Below are 16,130 nucleotides of genomic sequence, written 5' to 3' on the forward strand. Positions count from 1 at the left end.
GGAAAAAGTTTTTCGGAAGCAGCATAGTATATATGACCTGAGACGTCAGAACTGCTTAGTCTTGCCCAAGCCAAAAACTAACCTTAAACTGAAATCAGTTTCATACATTGGCGCAAAAAGGTGGAATAATTTGCCCAATGCCTGGAGGGCTAAAGAAAGCTTAGCTTCCTTCAATAGGAAACTAAAGGCCATCAAAAATCTCGATATTGTAAATAGTAAATTGTAAATAGGCTAGTGCATGTAAATATTGTAAATATCTTGTATATTGTAAATAAGTTTAGTTAGTATTCGTATTTATCTTAGTGTTAGTTTTGTTATGATTATTTCTTAGGTAACTTAAACACGACCACATCAGCTATGCTGTAAATTTATCGTGTCTAAATAAAAGATATTATTATTATTATTATTATTGTCTTTGCATTATGTCGCACCATGAAGCCTAGTCGCTTTATCTATGGAAGTCAACTGGAATTTAGAACTACAGACACTACTCACGATTCGCCAGGCGATACACAGGTTTTCATTATCATACCTAGTCCAGTCCCTGAACTCTCTCTTCCACGCGCCCTTTATAGGGGTTGAACCCAGGCGCACAAAGAGAGAGTCCAGGATAACTTGCATGCGCATGCTCAGAACGAACCAATCAGAAGCGAAGAGTGTGGCGTCACTTGCTTGCAGCTTGGGACGCGCGCGCTAGGCTAAAAACTGGCTCGCTCAAATAACGAATTCAACTACGTGACCCGAGTGCGCGAATAAATGCAAGAAAAAAACTGTGCTTCATTGCATTCAAAACAAATTCAATAAACAGCTACAACATACTAGGAATAGTTGACGGATAGCGATTTTTGTTTTGACCGTTAGCTTTTAGCAGACACTGACTGCAAAGCTAGGCTTTTTAAAGTTATTCCGGTGATCCTGCTTTAGTACACGGTCGCGTAGTTGAACTCGTCATCTGTGCGTGCGCGTTTTCAAAAGGGCTGCCAAATATGGTTTTTCCCCCAATTTTGGGGGGAAAACTAGCGCATGCGCATGCAAGTTATCCTGGACTCTCTCTTCGCGCGCCTGGGTTCAGCCCCTATAAACGCGCGCGGAAGAGAGAGTTCAGGGACTGGACTATATCATACCCTTTTGCAAAAACGCTATCCCTATTTTCGTTCCTAACATTCCCTCCCTTCCGATAAAGATAGGTCGATCGGTCGGTCGATTAAAAAAGAAACCCCCCCCCCCCCCACCTCTCCCGCCTACTTGAATACCATTTTTCGACTAGCCACGTTGGCTCGAAAAAATGGGTCGGTTTGAAACATTTAAAGCATTGGAATGACCATAGTCTTGTAGTCTCGTGAAAAGGGCATTATGTTTTCCCTCAAGTTTGTTCCGTTCCTGGCTTTGGGTAAATTTCACTTCACTACACATAAGCGGCGAAGCAGGGGATCAGGGGGCCTGCCCCCCCCCCCCCCCCTAAACAAAAATTTGGGGGGCTCAGCCCCCCACGTTTTGGTGCCGGAAAACTCTCGAGCGCAGCGTAAAATTGGTTTATCAAGATATTCCTTCTCGTAAGTAAGAACCTACGTTGGCCGCCTCTTACAAAAACTATGGAAAAGCACTGTGCACTGTTAGTTAACAAGTGCTTGGTCGGAGACGTTCCCTCATATTTTAAAGACTATTTCCTGTTACGTAGCCAGGGCGACAAGCAACATGTTTTAAATCAGAGATGCACTAGATCGTCTTTTACTGACATTATACTTCCAAACATTCATTTAGATGTCGCTAAAAAGTCTTTTTATTATCATGGTGCATCCATTTTTAATTGTCTTCCGACGAACATTAAGACTATGCAGCCAAAGGAACGTTTCCAAGCTATCTCTGCTTTTTATTCTTAGGTTATTTTTAGAACATTTTTAATTCGTAATTTATTTATTTTTATGAGAACACTAGTACTTCTTTTAAACTTTTTAACTTTTTTTTTTAGCATTTTAGTGGTATCTCTTTAAAGTAGTTTTTATAGATAGATAGATATTTTATACATACTCTTTTTTACTTTAATTTGTTTTATTTTACACAGGGCCCCCGTTGATACCAGTCCTGCGACTGAAGGGGTCACCCTGTTAAAATATCGATTATTATTATTATTATTATTATTATTATTATTATTATTATTATTATTATTATTATTATTAAGTTCAAACATCTTCGAAACTTCGTTAACTTTCGGAAAAGTTCGAAAAATGATCGAAAACGTTCGTTTGGCCTTAGAACAACAATCGGAGGATCTTCGGAAATTTTCGGTTTATAAACTGCTCAGAAAACAAACAGTTGCTAGAACGGAAAAAAGTTTTTCCAAATATGAAAACCTGCCGAGAATTTTTGAACCAGTCTTATCCCCCCTCCCTCTCCCCACGTTCCAAAACGCTCCGCCGCCTTTGCTACACCCGGTTGATCCCGCCTCCTGCTTAGCTATTGGTCATTATTGCAACAAAACATGTGATAATGGAAACTATTTTATAAAAGATGTAGACTACACATTTCTTTAGTTTTTTAACCATTCTCGGTAAAGTACAACATCAATGCAGCTCAGGTTAATATCAGTGAGTAGAGTAATTTACTTGTAAGAGTACCAGAATTTACCAGGAGGGAAATTTCCTGTAGCTATTGAGTAGCCTAGCCTCTTGACTCCCAAACCCTCCCCACCCACCACTACCGCGACCCCGGAGGAAGGTTTGAAAACGAAAACACATAAACAATAAGTTCTGAATATTATTTTTTAATTAATTCTATTATTTTCAATACGCAAAAATAATTTCAGTGTCGCAGTATTTACACAGACTTAAAAATACTCAAAAGCTCTCGTTCTTTAGTTACTAAAACACTTAACTGTTCTTAAGAGACGAACATTTAACAGACAATTGTACTACACAATCGAAAAATTTCTATCACCTGCTTTGACAAGAAAATGAAAAGAAACTCTTGGCTACATCGGAAAACAAGCTCTCTGCTAACGTTACATCGGCTGCCCACCCCCACCCAGGGACGGCGGAGCAGTTTTCCAGGTGGGGGGCTGACTAGTGACTTTAAGTGGGGGGGGCTTAAGAGACTCTTCTCTTAAAAAGTCTTTATTTTTTCGATAAAAGTGGGGGGGGGGCTAAAGCCCCCCCAGCCCCCCCGGCTCCGCCGTCCCTGCCACCCCATTGCCTAATCGGTTAAACTGACAGTAAGCTGATACGTTTCCTCCTATTCGTGTGAACCCTTCTTCGCCGAAGCCATGTACAGGAAATTTAATTATAACAACAACAAACATTACCAAAACATTCACATGACAAGGAGCTACTCGCCAAAAAGTCCAGTGCAGTCTTACACGAAAAAAGATAAACTTGTATTTATCCATTAAACGCCTTATCTTAAAACAGTTATAAATTCTAGGGTTAGTCTACCCAGGAATTAAGTATTCCATACAGTTACAGTATCCTTACAAAAATCTGTGATTCATTGTTGCTTGGTTATGAAGTTTTTTCCGCGAGTAACAGGCAATCGAAATACCACACGGATCTCTGCAAAGACGACTTTTGAATTGAGCGCGTAAAGTCAAGCGTTTTTGTTTGTTTGCTTGTTTTTTACCTCAGACTAGCCTGAGCATTTGATTGCCTTTTTTATTAGTCACACGTGACTAGAAGCACAAGCAGCCCGTTGTCTTTTCCTCTTTATCTTTTTTCTTATTCTTGTCGTCATCCTGGCACCAAGCGAGGCAGGGACACAGCTCCATAATAAAACTATAGAAAATCTTGTACGCCAAGAAGCCAACAATGAGTATAACCCAGAATACCAGGCCTATCATAAAGATGATGTCAGAAGGCCCAGCAACTGTACTCTCCAAATCCGGGACCTCTACCATCACTCTGAGCTTGGCTATGCCCATACATGGAGCCAGGACCATCACCATGAAGCCAAGTCCAGCTGGCATAGCTATCAGGAACCTTAAGGGATAACAGCTCCAGCAGAATGGGTTCCCAATCCAGAAGTACAGCGGAAGGATCCCTGTGGATAATTAAAGAAAGAAACGTTTATCAGTTAAATGCATTGTAGAAAAACTAATTAAATTGCAGTTGGCACTACAGCAACGGCACTTTAAAAAAAAAAAAACAATATTTCAACTAGTACAACTGGTCTTCTAAAATCAGCGTCAGTTCTAGCGATTTTAGAATACTAATTGTACTAGTTGTACTAGTCGAAATATTTAACAATTGGTTCATGCTTTAGCGTGCTCCATCGAGTTATGGAGCACGCGGAAAGTTTGGAGAGCACGAAAGAAGCGTAAGAGATGCCCGAGGCGATAGCCGAGGGCAACTCTAGCTTCTTGAGTGCTCTCCAAACTTCCCAAGTGCTCCATAACTCGATGGAGCACAGCTAAAAGCATGAACCAATTGTTTTATAACATTGCTGGTGGAATTGTGCATCAAAATCGGCCGCGGGAAAAAACAAACTGTGTTTATTGTGTGCAGTGTGAGAACATAAACTAAGCGGTCGAGCAATAAATTACACATGTACAAGTTTACACGATTGGAGCAGTTTGTGTCAAATGGCTGATAAATTGAGTAAGTTTATACGGTGGCAGAGCGAAGGAAAAAAAATAACGAAAACAGCAAATACTGCTGTTGATTCTGAGGTTAGTTTTCGCTGAATTAAAATTAAAATGTTTATACTGCCGAGTGGAAGAAAATTAAAACAAAACAACCTCGAACAGCCGAACAGATAACAAGGGTTAAAAGAGTCAAAGAATTCGGTTCCATGCTTAGTTTTAAGTATTTTTGTGGACCGATTGTATTTGTAATTGATGTAAATACACATTTATTTTTTGAAAACGGTAGTTGAATGAAGCGCCCGATGAAGTAAATTTTTCCCGAGCGGCAAAATCACAACAGAGCCGTAGACGCTTTGGTGTAATGATTAAAACGCGAAAACTTTCGTCAGGCAGCTAGTTTTTAGTGCCATCCAACTGTTGTCATTCATGGTTGGCCCATTCTTCCACGTTAGGGCAGTGAAAAAATGATTTTCGTCCTTCGAGACTCGCACTTTAGTTGTTGTTTTTTGAATGAAGTAAAGCGCACAAACAACTTTGACGGCAAAATCGAATTTATTTTCTCTTTCGCTCTCCGTCTCGTAATAAGAAACAGCTTACCTTGTAGCTTGTATCCTTGGAAAAATATTGAATGGATTCACTTTTCATATTCCGAAGATAATATGTCATCGCTTTCGCTAAACACAGCGTATGAGCTTTACTCAGTGAGATTTTCACTCGTCGATAACGTCATCAGCGTGCTCCATCGCGATTTTGAGCACGCTTACGTATACTGAATTTGATTGCGCGGCTCTGCTAGCTATGTTATAATGGTTCATTAAAAGTGCCCTTGCCGTAGTGCCAGCCTTGCAATTTAATTTGTTTTTCTACACTTTACAGTGACGTCTGGTACGAGCATTGCTGCAAAAAGAGATCCAGCAACAAAAAGTACTAGGTTTTACTCTGCGTTGTGTGGTTCCCTGCATTTAAAAGTTTATTTGATGCATTGTTGGGTGCCTTTTTGCGGTCTGTCTTAAGTAATTCTAAGTTCAGAAACAAGAAAACAACAACACCTCGGAAAGACAGAGGCCCTGAACTTGGATGGACTCAGTGCGAGGCATAAAAGTTTAAATACTCACGATCTAGGCGAGTTTTCCTTCTCAAATTAGAGACTATGCAATTTATTAGTGTGGGCAAGGAGTCGGACTGAAGCTTAAAGTAGGATGAAAACCAAAAATTTACTTTAACCCCCACTCTGCTCACTGAAACAAGATCCATTTCTTTTGAAACTTTTAATTAATTATGAGCAGTTTTTCTGGCCAGAAAATTGGTTGTTGGTTACTTAATCTAGTGAACCAATCAAAACTCGAAGTAAATACATGTAGCTGGCACAAAGCGCGGAAAAACGTGTGTGAGCGAGTTACGATTGGTTTTGGTTTCACTTCTGAAAGTACACGAGTCTTTTTTAAACCAATCATTAAGTGTAATTATGCAAAACCAAAGCAAATGCGAATTACTGGTTTCGACACTCAACTGAAGTTTAAACTGCGCAATACATTAATACTTAAATGCTGATAAATCTCAACTCGCCTTACCTTTATAAATAGTTATTAATGCCACGGCGGACACTTTAAGCCCAATCCACAGGCTGCTCCTACTCAGAGAGAGTTCTGCGGGAATCGAGCTGGCACTTACTGCGCATTCCCAACAGTTTGCTGGCCCAAAGTAATGCACACTCAGCTCCACGGCCAAACAAGAAACTGGAATGTCGTGTACAAACGTCTCCAGGCACATGAAAACGGTGTGAATGTGGACAATACTTCGGTAATATTTCGGCGTGTCGAGCGAAGCAACTTCGTGCTCAAATTCTGGATCATGGCAATGCTTGCATAAATTTGGAAGTAATGTGCACAGATGTGCAATATAAAGTCCCACACCGATTCCAGCAAAAATTAGAAAAAACCATTGTAGAATCTCCAGCGTAGTTATATGCTTGTCAAGATCAGACAATGTATAATTGCCTGGTTCTCTACAGTAAATCACTTTTGTCCCTCCCGGATCAACCTGGGTGCCATTAATGTTCGATGAGCTACTTTCGAGTTCATTGCATTTCTTCACAGCGTTAAACACGTCAAAAAACATGCCTATATCTGAGGCTACGTTGTATCCTTGTAAAACGCTGTAAACGGTGAACTGAATAATGTATGAGGTCTTCATTGTCATTTCACGACAGAATACGGCGCAAATCGCTGAACAACAGCCTATACACAACTCACAAAGTCGATCCGCCATCTTGAATTCCTTGTAAATCAGCCGAAGTTAAGTTTGGGAGTGGAGAGTTTTGATGATCTAATTAGAAATAAAAAGTATATGGTCAAACTAAAGCGAAATTAATCTGGACCGCGATTGCATAAGTCTATACAAACTTCTGGATGACAATTACTGCCTGATCAATATTTGCCATAAAAATCCTTCAACTAAATTAACAGCTAATGACGTCTTGAATCAAATCAACAATTGATTATCGATTCCATGACTCTCTTTCGATTCTCTGTAGTCGTTGCAAGTTTACAGTGTCAAGTTGCTGTTGGTTTCTACCACAGATCTGTACGTGTGTATGTTTCAACAACTCTATTTAGGTATTATTCACTTTCAAGTATTTGCGTTATCGCATAATTTAATACTACGTATAAAAAAGAAAAAAAAATACCTTCAAATCCACAGAATGCTTGTCAGCTTGAAGCACTAGCAATGTTAACTTGTTGTCTGTTCTAAATCCAAGGAAACTACAGCAAGTTTTGGCAAGGTAACAAAACTCTTGTAGAAACAAAACTTATGTTTATACAAATGAAAGCGACGGACTCAAGCGACCGTGAAGTGAACAGTGTATTGATCCGATGAGAAGAAGTACAAAATATTTGCATACGCCTGCTAAGGAATTCGAGCGTGACCTTGAAAGAGAATAGAACTGAATAGTTCCAATTTTTCCGAATTTATAAACTACCTTCCGCTCTGAACGCAGAAATAGTAACATTATTCAACTGAATAGGCGTAAAAATGTTTTAGTGTTTGCTTGATACCTTATTGTTATGAGTGGTTTAACATGCAAGGCAACAATCCAACTGAAAGACTATGTTGATTGCTCAGATCAATTCTCATTACATGACTGCTTGACAATGTATTGCGTCCCTATTAAAGATGTAAGGAGAAATTAGATCTTGATGACAATAGGGAATCATTTGAGGAGGAGAAGTTCAGCTCGCTCGATTGTCACATTTATTCAGATACAAGTATTATTTGTGTACATAATCAAGAAAAGCAGGCAGATTTTCGAGATTCTCGATCGCCAGAGTGAGTGCGCGAGTAGGTTGCAAAGAACGAGCCACGAGCTCTTATCCCACGCGAGTTCTTTCTCCCACGCGCGTGTTGCCCGTGACTCTCTATGATGCGCGTGGCAAGTATGGCGGGAAACAGACAGAACGTTGACCGACGGAGCATTTATAGCGGAAGACATATGAAAACTGTAGCGATGATGCGCTTTGTTCGTTTTTTTCGGTGCTTAAGTTTGGAAATCCATTGATGGCTCACTTAATTCTAAGATTCGTGCTTGTTTCAAAAATCTCTTAAAAGAATTGATTACCTCTAACTTCTGACTGGTATATTGATGTACTTTATTTTTCATTTTTTTGTGTGCACATCTATTATTTTTTTCCTTCTCTCTCTTTTTTCGTTCCTTGTGTGTGTGCTTGAATGAAAATCGTGTCTCTTTTTTTTATACTTTGTAACTTAATTGCAACTTCTTTTTCGCTTGGCCCAGCCACTTAGCTCGATCAGCCTTAGCTATTTCTAAGTGGCCGTGCTCTCTTTTTTTTTCACTGTAATTTTTTTCACGTTGTATGTATTAATCTTCATTCTAATTTCTGGACACGAAATAAAGATTTGTTGTTTGTTGACGCGATAGTTTATTGGCGGGATCCTTGGCAAACAAGAAGCTGCGAGGGACGTTGTACTGAACGGCGGGTGGGCGTAGGCGAAGGCATAAAATAAGTCAAATTTTGCATTATTGACATCTTCAATATTCATGTACGATTTTAAAAAACTTCCATTTTTTACGATTATAGTCTGAGTTACAGCCGGTCCCTGATTTAAGGAATATCTTTAGCTACTAATAACTTGGCTTTAAAGCTGGGATATCTTAGCAATGTCTCGAATCTTGTCTTGAATCCCGACATTTAGGACTGGATTATTTTACAGCCAAGAGTTACTTTCACTACATAAAAATATAATATTCACTATTCAATGATTTTGAAAATAATAATTTATTGTTTTTGCGTAAGTTACACTGATTTTATACACAGAAGTCTACACACTTTTACAACAATTAATTTTTATCTTAAATACAGCACAATAACAATACAACAAACAATGCTAAATATTAGCTCTTTCCTTAATTTTGCTTCAGTTGCGTCTTTCAAACTACCTAATTGATGAGTCAGCATAGCTGGCATAGCCTTTTTACGAGTTCGTGGCGGCCATTAATCACAACCCGCAGAGAGTCGTCTCTGGTTATCGCATCCTACGCTAGTACTGGCCAATAGCAGAAAGCGGTATCAAGACAGCTTACTGGAAAGCTAGCGAGCTAGAAACTGAAATTGCACGAATTTCTCTACCATTTTTATCACAAGATATCACGATATCCTGTGAAACATAAGTTTGCTATAACCAAAAAATTTCTTTTTATTATAACCGAATTGTCACCAACCAATTGAAAATAGAGCGGGAAAATTCACGTAGACCACGAGAGCTGCGTAGACTAGCATCTCACTAGCTGGAAACTAAATCTCTGCTACTATTGGTCAGCACATAGTGCACACGCGCGGTTCTATAGCCATAGCTACCAAAACACATTGCATATAGCCGTCCTATGATTGCGGTCTTTTGCAATTGAACTCCGAGAATGGAAGTTCTATCCTATTGCTGTCATAGTTTCAGGTTTATTACATCATTTTAGGTCAATAACATAGTTTACAGACCTATAAAAATTACATAGACTTAATTATAATTAATTATATACGACAACCGCTACACACAACACTGTTTAAGCAGCCTAGTCCCTTGGCGTGCTCGGCTCAAGGGAGTCTGGGCCTACGCGGTCACCGAACCAAGAGAGAACGCCTAGTGACTAGCTGATATTTAACAATTATTCTTTGAAATCGAGGTGAATATTCTGCCGCTATTCACCGAGATTTCAAAGAATGATTGTTCTAGTATATACACACGAAGTGATCTCAACAACAAGCGATCTCAAAGTTTTCAGAAGGAAACCATTTAAAGTCGATTTAATTGACCTCTCAATTCATGCGTGGAAAACGTACATATAAGCGGCACTAACCGACATGCGCGAAACAGTTTACAGAATCTTCAAACATGGCAAATCTAGTTAATCTTCGATAAAATCCTCGTCACAATCTAGCAAAATGGTCCTTTAACACCACTCAAACCTGCAATCTGATCAAAAACCTGCTTGCAAAACATTTTGACCGTTGAATCAAAGCTTTTGAAGTTCACTTGAATTGAAAATTGAAAGAGCAGTTGGCGAAGGATCCACCTGAAAGTTTGGATTATAAGCTTACTGAATGTCTGCAGAACTGTGGTGAAAACTGGATGTTTTCTTGCACAAAGACTTCTTCCTGAATATTTGTGGAGGATCTTGGTTGAATAACACTTGATGTTGCTGCCGATAAATCTGCGGTATTCATTTCTGCCGATGCCGTGCGAAGACCGACTTGACGGTAAGCAATTGTTTATCGTTTTAGTACTCGAGTTGTGTGGACATTGTGCTGCAAATTGCGAAATATGTAGTCTTCTCTTACTTTGAAAACCATCAGGCCAAATTTCTTAGCCTTTTTTTGTCTTTTCTGGTTCAGCATCTTCTTGTATTCTTAGTATTTGCGATTCAGAAACGCCGGCGAAACGCGAGTTTACGCCGGCCATTTTGTTTCAGTTTGGATCAAGCATTATTCACTCCGTAGGGAGTGAATAATTAACAATTATCCTGCGAAATCGCGCGGAATATCGCCTGATACTTAGCCGACGAGGCCGTAGGCCGAGTTGGCTAAAATCAGACGATATTCCGCAAGATTGAGCAGGATAATTGTTTTATTATTCAACAAATTGTCAACGAAACACATTTTGCAGAAAGAAAAACTGTAATTATGGACCGCTTTACAAGATTTCGGACGAATCTTCGCAACCTACGTATATCGCAGGATATCTGTTATGTACGGATGACAGATATCGTGAACATTTTGACCATATTTGGGCAGCGCGCGCATGTGTTGAATAATAATGTTCATTAGCCCGAGATAGCGAACCAATCAGATTGCTTGAAACACCAAGATCACTGAGTGTGTATATACTAATTACTGAATATATAGCTATAACTTAACTCCCCTTACGATTATTTTAAAGCCCTCTGAATTGTTTATGTATTCCACACTACATAATGAAAATAGCTCACATTTACGTGACATTTGTCGGACCGAGGAAAACTAGTTTAAAGGGAGAAATTATGAATGCATACATAAATCCTCACATTGCTAGGTATAACTTGGAAAGCAAATCGTACTTAAACGACTAAAGTATATTATAGCTCGATATTTGCCTTGCTTAATTTAGTTACCTTATACTACCTTGAATTCCTTAAAAACTAGACATGGCCCATGCCTGGTCAAATAAAAATCAATGTCTTTACAAGATACACTTTACATGGATTTTCAAAAATAAATGGCTAATAACTTAATTATATTTCGCTTTTGGCAGTCACGAATTTGCTGTATATTTGTTATGTATATTTCCTCAAAAATGATATTATAGACATCAAAACGTTAAAATAAGAATGATATTTCTAAACTTAAAAGAATTTGTAAAAAAAAACGTGCAAATTAAATCTATTTATACTATTCAAACAAGAAGCGGCATTTTACAAGACCAAGACCCATTGTCCCATTTACTGGAACTAAACAAACGCCAAAAAATTTAAAGCATAAATAACAAAGATCGGCGGCGCGGACCTTGGTCTACAAAGCGCTTTACGAAAACAAATGAACAAACTATTAAATCTATCTTTTTCACTTGCCAGTTTTATTTTTTATTATTTTAACTTTTAACTTTTTTGTATTTTTGTGTCCTCGTCATTTTTTCTAACTTCATTGATTTATTTTGGTGAGGCGCTATTGATAAAACAAAATTAAATTGTTTATCCCTAGTAATCCGCTTTCCCCATGTTCACCGAGCGTGTCAGTTCTAGATGACATTGGATGTCTTGGGGACATTTACTGCCTCATTTATTTCAAACATTTTTGTATACGTTATACTCACTTTCTTTCTTTGCTTGTTTTGTTTTCTTCCTTATTCTTTTTGCTTTGCATTTTTTTATGGGGAAAGAGGGTCGGGGTCTATACATAAGAAGTTCCGTCCAGTTAAGCAAAACACAGTCTCAAAAGTAACAACTTGCATTGCTTTTGTAAGCAATGGACATAAACAGATGACTAATGTGGCTTGGGTGCAACATACCTACTTTCCTTCCGCTCCCCCTCACCATCCCCTTCTCCTCCCCATCCAACACAGCTCCCCTCCCCTCCCCTCCCCTTCCCCCACTATGATGCCGGAACAAGCAAACAAACTAACAAATAAACAAAACAAAACAAAAATTTGTTCCACCGTCTCACTAGCAGCACAAGCATCCCCCTTTTGAGCCCTCTGCTTTCTCCTTCCTCTCGCAAGGAAGGCAAACGGCGCAAAGGCATTTGCCACAAAAATACCAATAAAGGAAGGTCAACAAGAAAATGATACCCCAAAAGAACAAGCCAAACGTCCAAATGGTCTCTGCTATGGTTCCCATCTCTTCCTTCATCTGCGGCGCCACTTCAAACAGGCGATTAAGGGCCACTCCCATGGCAGGGGCTAAGGTCAGCACACAGTAAAGGAACCCAGCTGGGAGCACTACACAGACGCGGAGCGGGTAACAGGCCCAACAGAATGGGTTCCCGATCCATGCATACAGTGGCAAGATTCCTGGTGATGAGAACGATGATGAACAATTAATTTAACTTGTTTTACTTCACAAGCTATCTACAAGCGAGAAGGCAGTCTTCCTAGAGGATATTTTAGGGTCTGCAGAGAGCAGAAATTCATCCCGTAGAATTCTTAGATTATCGACAACAAAGTTGTCCGTTCAGTATTAAACATCTTGCAGTGACGTACTATTAAACAAGCAAATGGGATGGTATGAATGCCAGTTGTCAAAAAAAATATTAATTTGACCATCTGTTGATTAACCAGTCAACCAAAAGGTGTTTCAACGATTTTACGAACACTAAATTTCGTGCAAAAAAATAGTAGTTAGTAATCGGTCAAAATTTCAAGGAAAATTTTTGGTTCCTAGATGGTACGCATAACAAAAACTGAAGAATTGGATTTTCACAAACTTAATTTGGCTTTTACTTACTGTTTGTATTTTATGCCAAACGTTTAATATTTTCGCTTTCTCTGTATGTAATTTTTCCTGGATTTACACATTTTCCTCTAAAAACTTCAAATTCAAGCAATTACATGTAAAAGGCATTAAAGTAAAGTCTAAACTTACCCTTATAGATGCTGACAATGGCTATAGAGCCGAGCAGAAGCCCTAACCACAACTCACAGTTGATCAGCGCCTGCGGTTCAAGGGGCACCTCGTCTGGTGTTTTGGCGCACTCCCAGCAGTTGATACCACCAGCTCCCCACATCTGCGCGCATAGCTCGACTGCCAGACATGACATGGGCACGTCATGAATCAGCGTTTCTACCAAAAGAAACAGCGTATGAATCTGTAGAATCTTCTGGTAATAAGGCGCAGCGTCGCTGACCATGTTCTCGAAGTTTTCATCTCCCCAGTGCTTGCATGTGTTCGGGAACAGCACCACAATATGGACAACGTATATCCCGCCCGAGAGGCAAATAAAGAAGAAGAAAACGCCTTCAAGGAGCTCCAGCGTTGCCGCCTTCTCGCCTAGCAACGCCTGGGTAGCGTTTGGCGTCGCGACGCAATACGGGCGCGTGAAGTTTGTGTCGTTGCTCAAGGGTTGCAGCGTCGCGGTTGAGAGCTCGTCACAGCGAGCATACGTTGCAGACGTTTCCAGGAAAACGCCGACATCAGTGCCAATGTTGAAACCTTGGAACAAGGCGTAGAGAATGATTTGGCAGAGGAATCCACAACCAGGGGAAACAGCATTACAGAAGCAACGGCAGATGCCGCGGCAAATTGCCATGCAACTTTTCCCAAGGCATTTGCAGCAATTTGAAAGAAACGACTGGATGCAGCTACAAAGACACGAGCAACACATTACGGCAGTTTGTTATTTACTCAGTTCACAGATGTAATCCACCTGAATATAATATTTCAACTGTTAAGTGTTATTGCTATGCGTTTTTCCTTCGGTTAAGTCTTAAACCAGGCCCTTTGACTGTATTTCTCAGTTAAATGTTGTCTTCCGAAGGCTCTCTTTGAAATTGTTAGCGAAGATTTCGTCGAAACTTCTGCACACTGTCGATGACCTTATGCCTCAGATGAAACAAGATGGCCGCCGTAGGGCTGTCACAACTCGTCGCGAGATTTGTTGTAGGATTTACTTCGATTTGCGAAAAGGCTGAAAGAATGATCGATATAGGCTTTGTTTCCCAAATTTCTCCTTCAATGAAGCCAGATACTTTGTTACAATCTCAAAACAAAGTATTCAATCCAATGTTTCTTTAATCAAATAAACCATGGTCGCTTTTTTTTCCTTCGGCAGTTTTCATGAAGTTGACCCGTCGGTTTCTTGGCGAGTAACCACGCTGCTGACTCTTGAATACGCCTTTTAAAATTTTCTTTCGGCTACCTTCGTTTCTTTTTAAGATCCAGTCGTGATTTTGATTAAATTTGTCGATACACAAGTCGTGTGTTTTAAGTTTTCCTTGACAATCTTGATCCCGGCGAAATTTGCATTTATCCTCTGGCCAACATACACTTGACAATCGCCAGCTGCAATGGCAAGACAAGCGAAATAAAAATTAGTTTAGAGATTTAAACGAAAATTTCGTGAAAAAGTAAAGTAAAGAGCGTATTTAAACTTTTACACAAACCTTTCTGGGAGCTCGTTCGAATTTTCGAACAGAAGGACGCAAAAAACTTCGATGTTTGTTAATATTTAATGACAATGGCTTTTATACCGAGCTGTCAAACGGAGATGGAAGCTAGCCTTATGAATAAGACATTGAGGGAAATTGTGTACGCGCTGATTATGGTCTTGTGGAGATTAAATAAACAAATCTAAGTAAAGAGAGAGTTTTCAAATTAACCAGTGATTCCTGAAAAATTCAGGGTTTAAACCGAAAGATTTGGCTGGGTTCGTTTAAAGGAATTGGCGATATTTTTCAAGAACCGCAAAAACGTTTTCTTGCCTATCAGCAAGCGAAATTTCGTCTTATTCAATAAAAATCCATACAATGATCCTATGCTAATTTATTCAAAGCGTATTTACGTAAACACAAACTGCCGAAGATTATAAAAGGAAGCACTTTATAAGCAACAAATGCTGTGTTTTGAAGGGGTTCCAGTGTAAAGTAAGATTTCAATTCAAATGGGCGATTTTCATAAGGTAATCGTTTCAATGTTCAATCGTCAAAATTTGATGGCTAAAAAAAAAGAGATTTTACACAGATTTTTATCTATGGGATTCTTATTCAGAAATGGCAAAGTAAATTTACGATCCGTTTAAGCGCGCTCACTTTTTTTCGTGCTTGAATGTATACGGCCGGGCTTGAATGTATACGGCCGGAAAAACACAAAATTAACAATACAGTATTCCAACAAATAAAGTTATCTTGCATCAACAACTAAGTGTATTATAGACTACATTTATGATTTCCAATCTATTTTTATACATACATAAAAAAATTAATTATACAAACATTGGTTATCATCTTTTTTGCATTTTAGATTATCTACTGTTTCTCCGCCATTCTGACGTCAAAACTTATGGGAACTGCCGGTTGACATCGAATAAACAAATACCTCAGTATTCTCAACGTATAGCCGGATTGTAATCGATATACGCTACATGATAGTGCGAGGCCGGTTTGCCCATGAAATAAACTTGACACCCTGGACAAAAATAAATCAACAAGGAACAAAATAAAACATATGTTACCGGTCTAAATGACTGAAGCAAAAAAAAAAATTAAATTACAAATTTAAGATAGATTGTCGACACCTTAAGCTTGCCAAAGAAGATTGGAACAAATGGCAAATTGAGAACTTTTATAAAGCTTGGATCTTATTGTTCAAATATCAAGTCCAACTAATATGCATAGAGGATGTTACGCGTTGGTTGAAGATATGAATTTTATTTTCGAGTGGAAAAACAATATTTTACTAATAATCGCAGCGAATAAGTAAAATATTGTTTTTAACACGAGAAAATAAAATTAATCTTTAACCTACGTACAGTTTTCGTTTTTAATTATATAGAAAAAAAAAATCACAAATTGGGATTAACTG

The 16,130-nt window shown here is 38.9% G+C and overlaps 3 protein-coding genes across 3 annotated transcripts in view; 1 reads left to right on the forward strand and 2 right to left on the reverse strand.

The window, feature by feature from the left end:
• Nucleotides 1-16,130, forward strand: part of LOC144650994 (bile acid-CoA:amino acid N-acyltransferase-like) — a 19,900-nt gene that overhangs the window by 1,896 nt on the left and 1,874 nt on the right. The window lies entirely within an intron of this gene.
• On the reverse strand, nucleotides 3,602-7,431 carry LOC144650997 (uncharacterized). The gene is made up of 3 exons (XM_078510848.1): nucleotides 7,260-7,431; nucleotides 6,145-6,898; nucleotides 3,602-4,029 (listed from the first exon to the last, which is right to left on the reverse strand). Exons 2-3 carry the CDS (start codon nucleotides 6,839-6,841, stop codon nucleotides 3,662-3,664), a joined length of 1,065 nt encoding a protein of 354 aa, XP_078366974.1. The 5' UTR covers nucleotides 6,842-6,898; nucleotides 7,260-7,431; the 3' UTR covers nucleotides 3,602-3,661.
• LOC144650996 (uncharacterized) lies at nucleotides 10,900-14,792 on the reverse strand. The gene is made up of 3 exons (XM_078510847.1): nucleotides 14,714-14,792; nucleotides 13,197-14,612; nucleotides 10,900-12,625 (listed from the first exon to the last, which is right to left on the reverse strand). The coding sequence occupies exons 2-3, from the start codon at nucleotides 13,933-13,935 to the stop codon at nucleotides 12,279-12,281; spliced, it is 1,086 nt and encodes a 361-aa protein (XP_078366973.1). The 5' UTR covers nucleotides 13,936-14,612; nucleotides 14,714-14,792; the 3' UTR covers nucleotides 10,900-12,278.

This window comes from Oculina patagonica, chromosome 4 (assembly GCF_052425735.1).
Source record: "Oculina patagonica isolate OP01 chromosome 4, crgOcupat, whole genome shotgun sequence".
NCBI classification, from domain to species: domain Eukaryota; kingdom Metazoa; phylum Cnidaria; class Anthozoa; order Scleractinia; family Oculinidae; genus Oculina; species Oculina patagonica.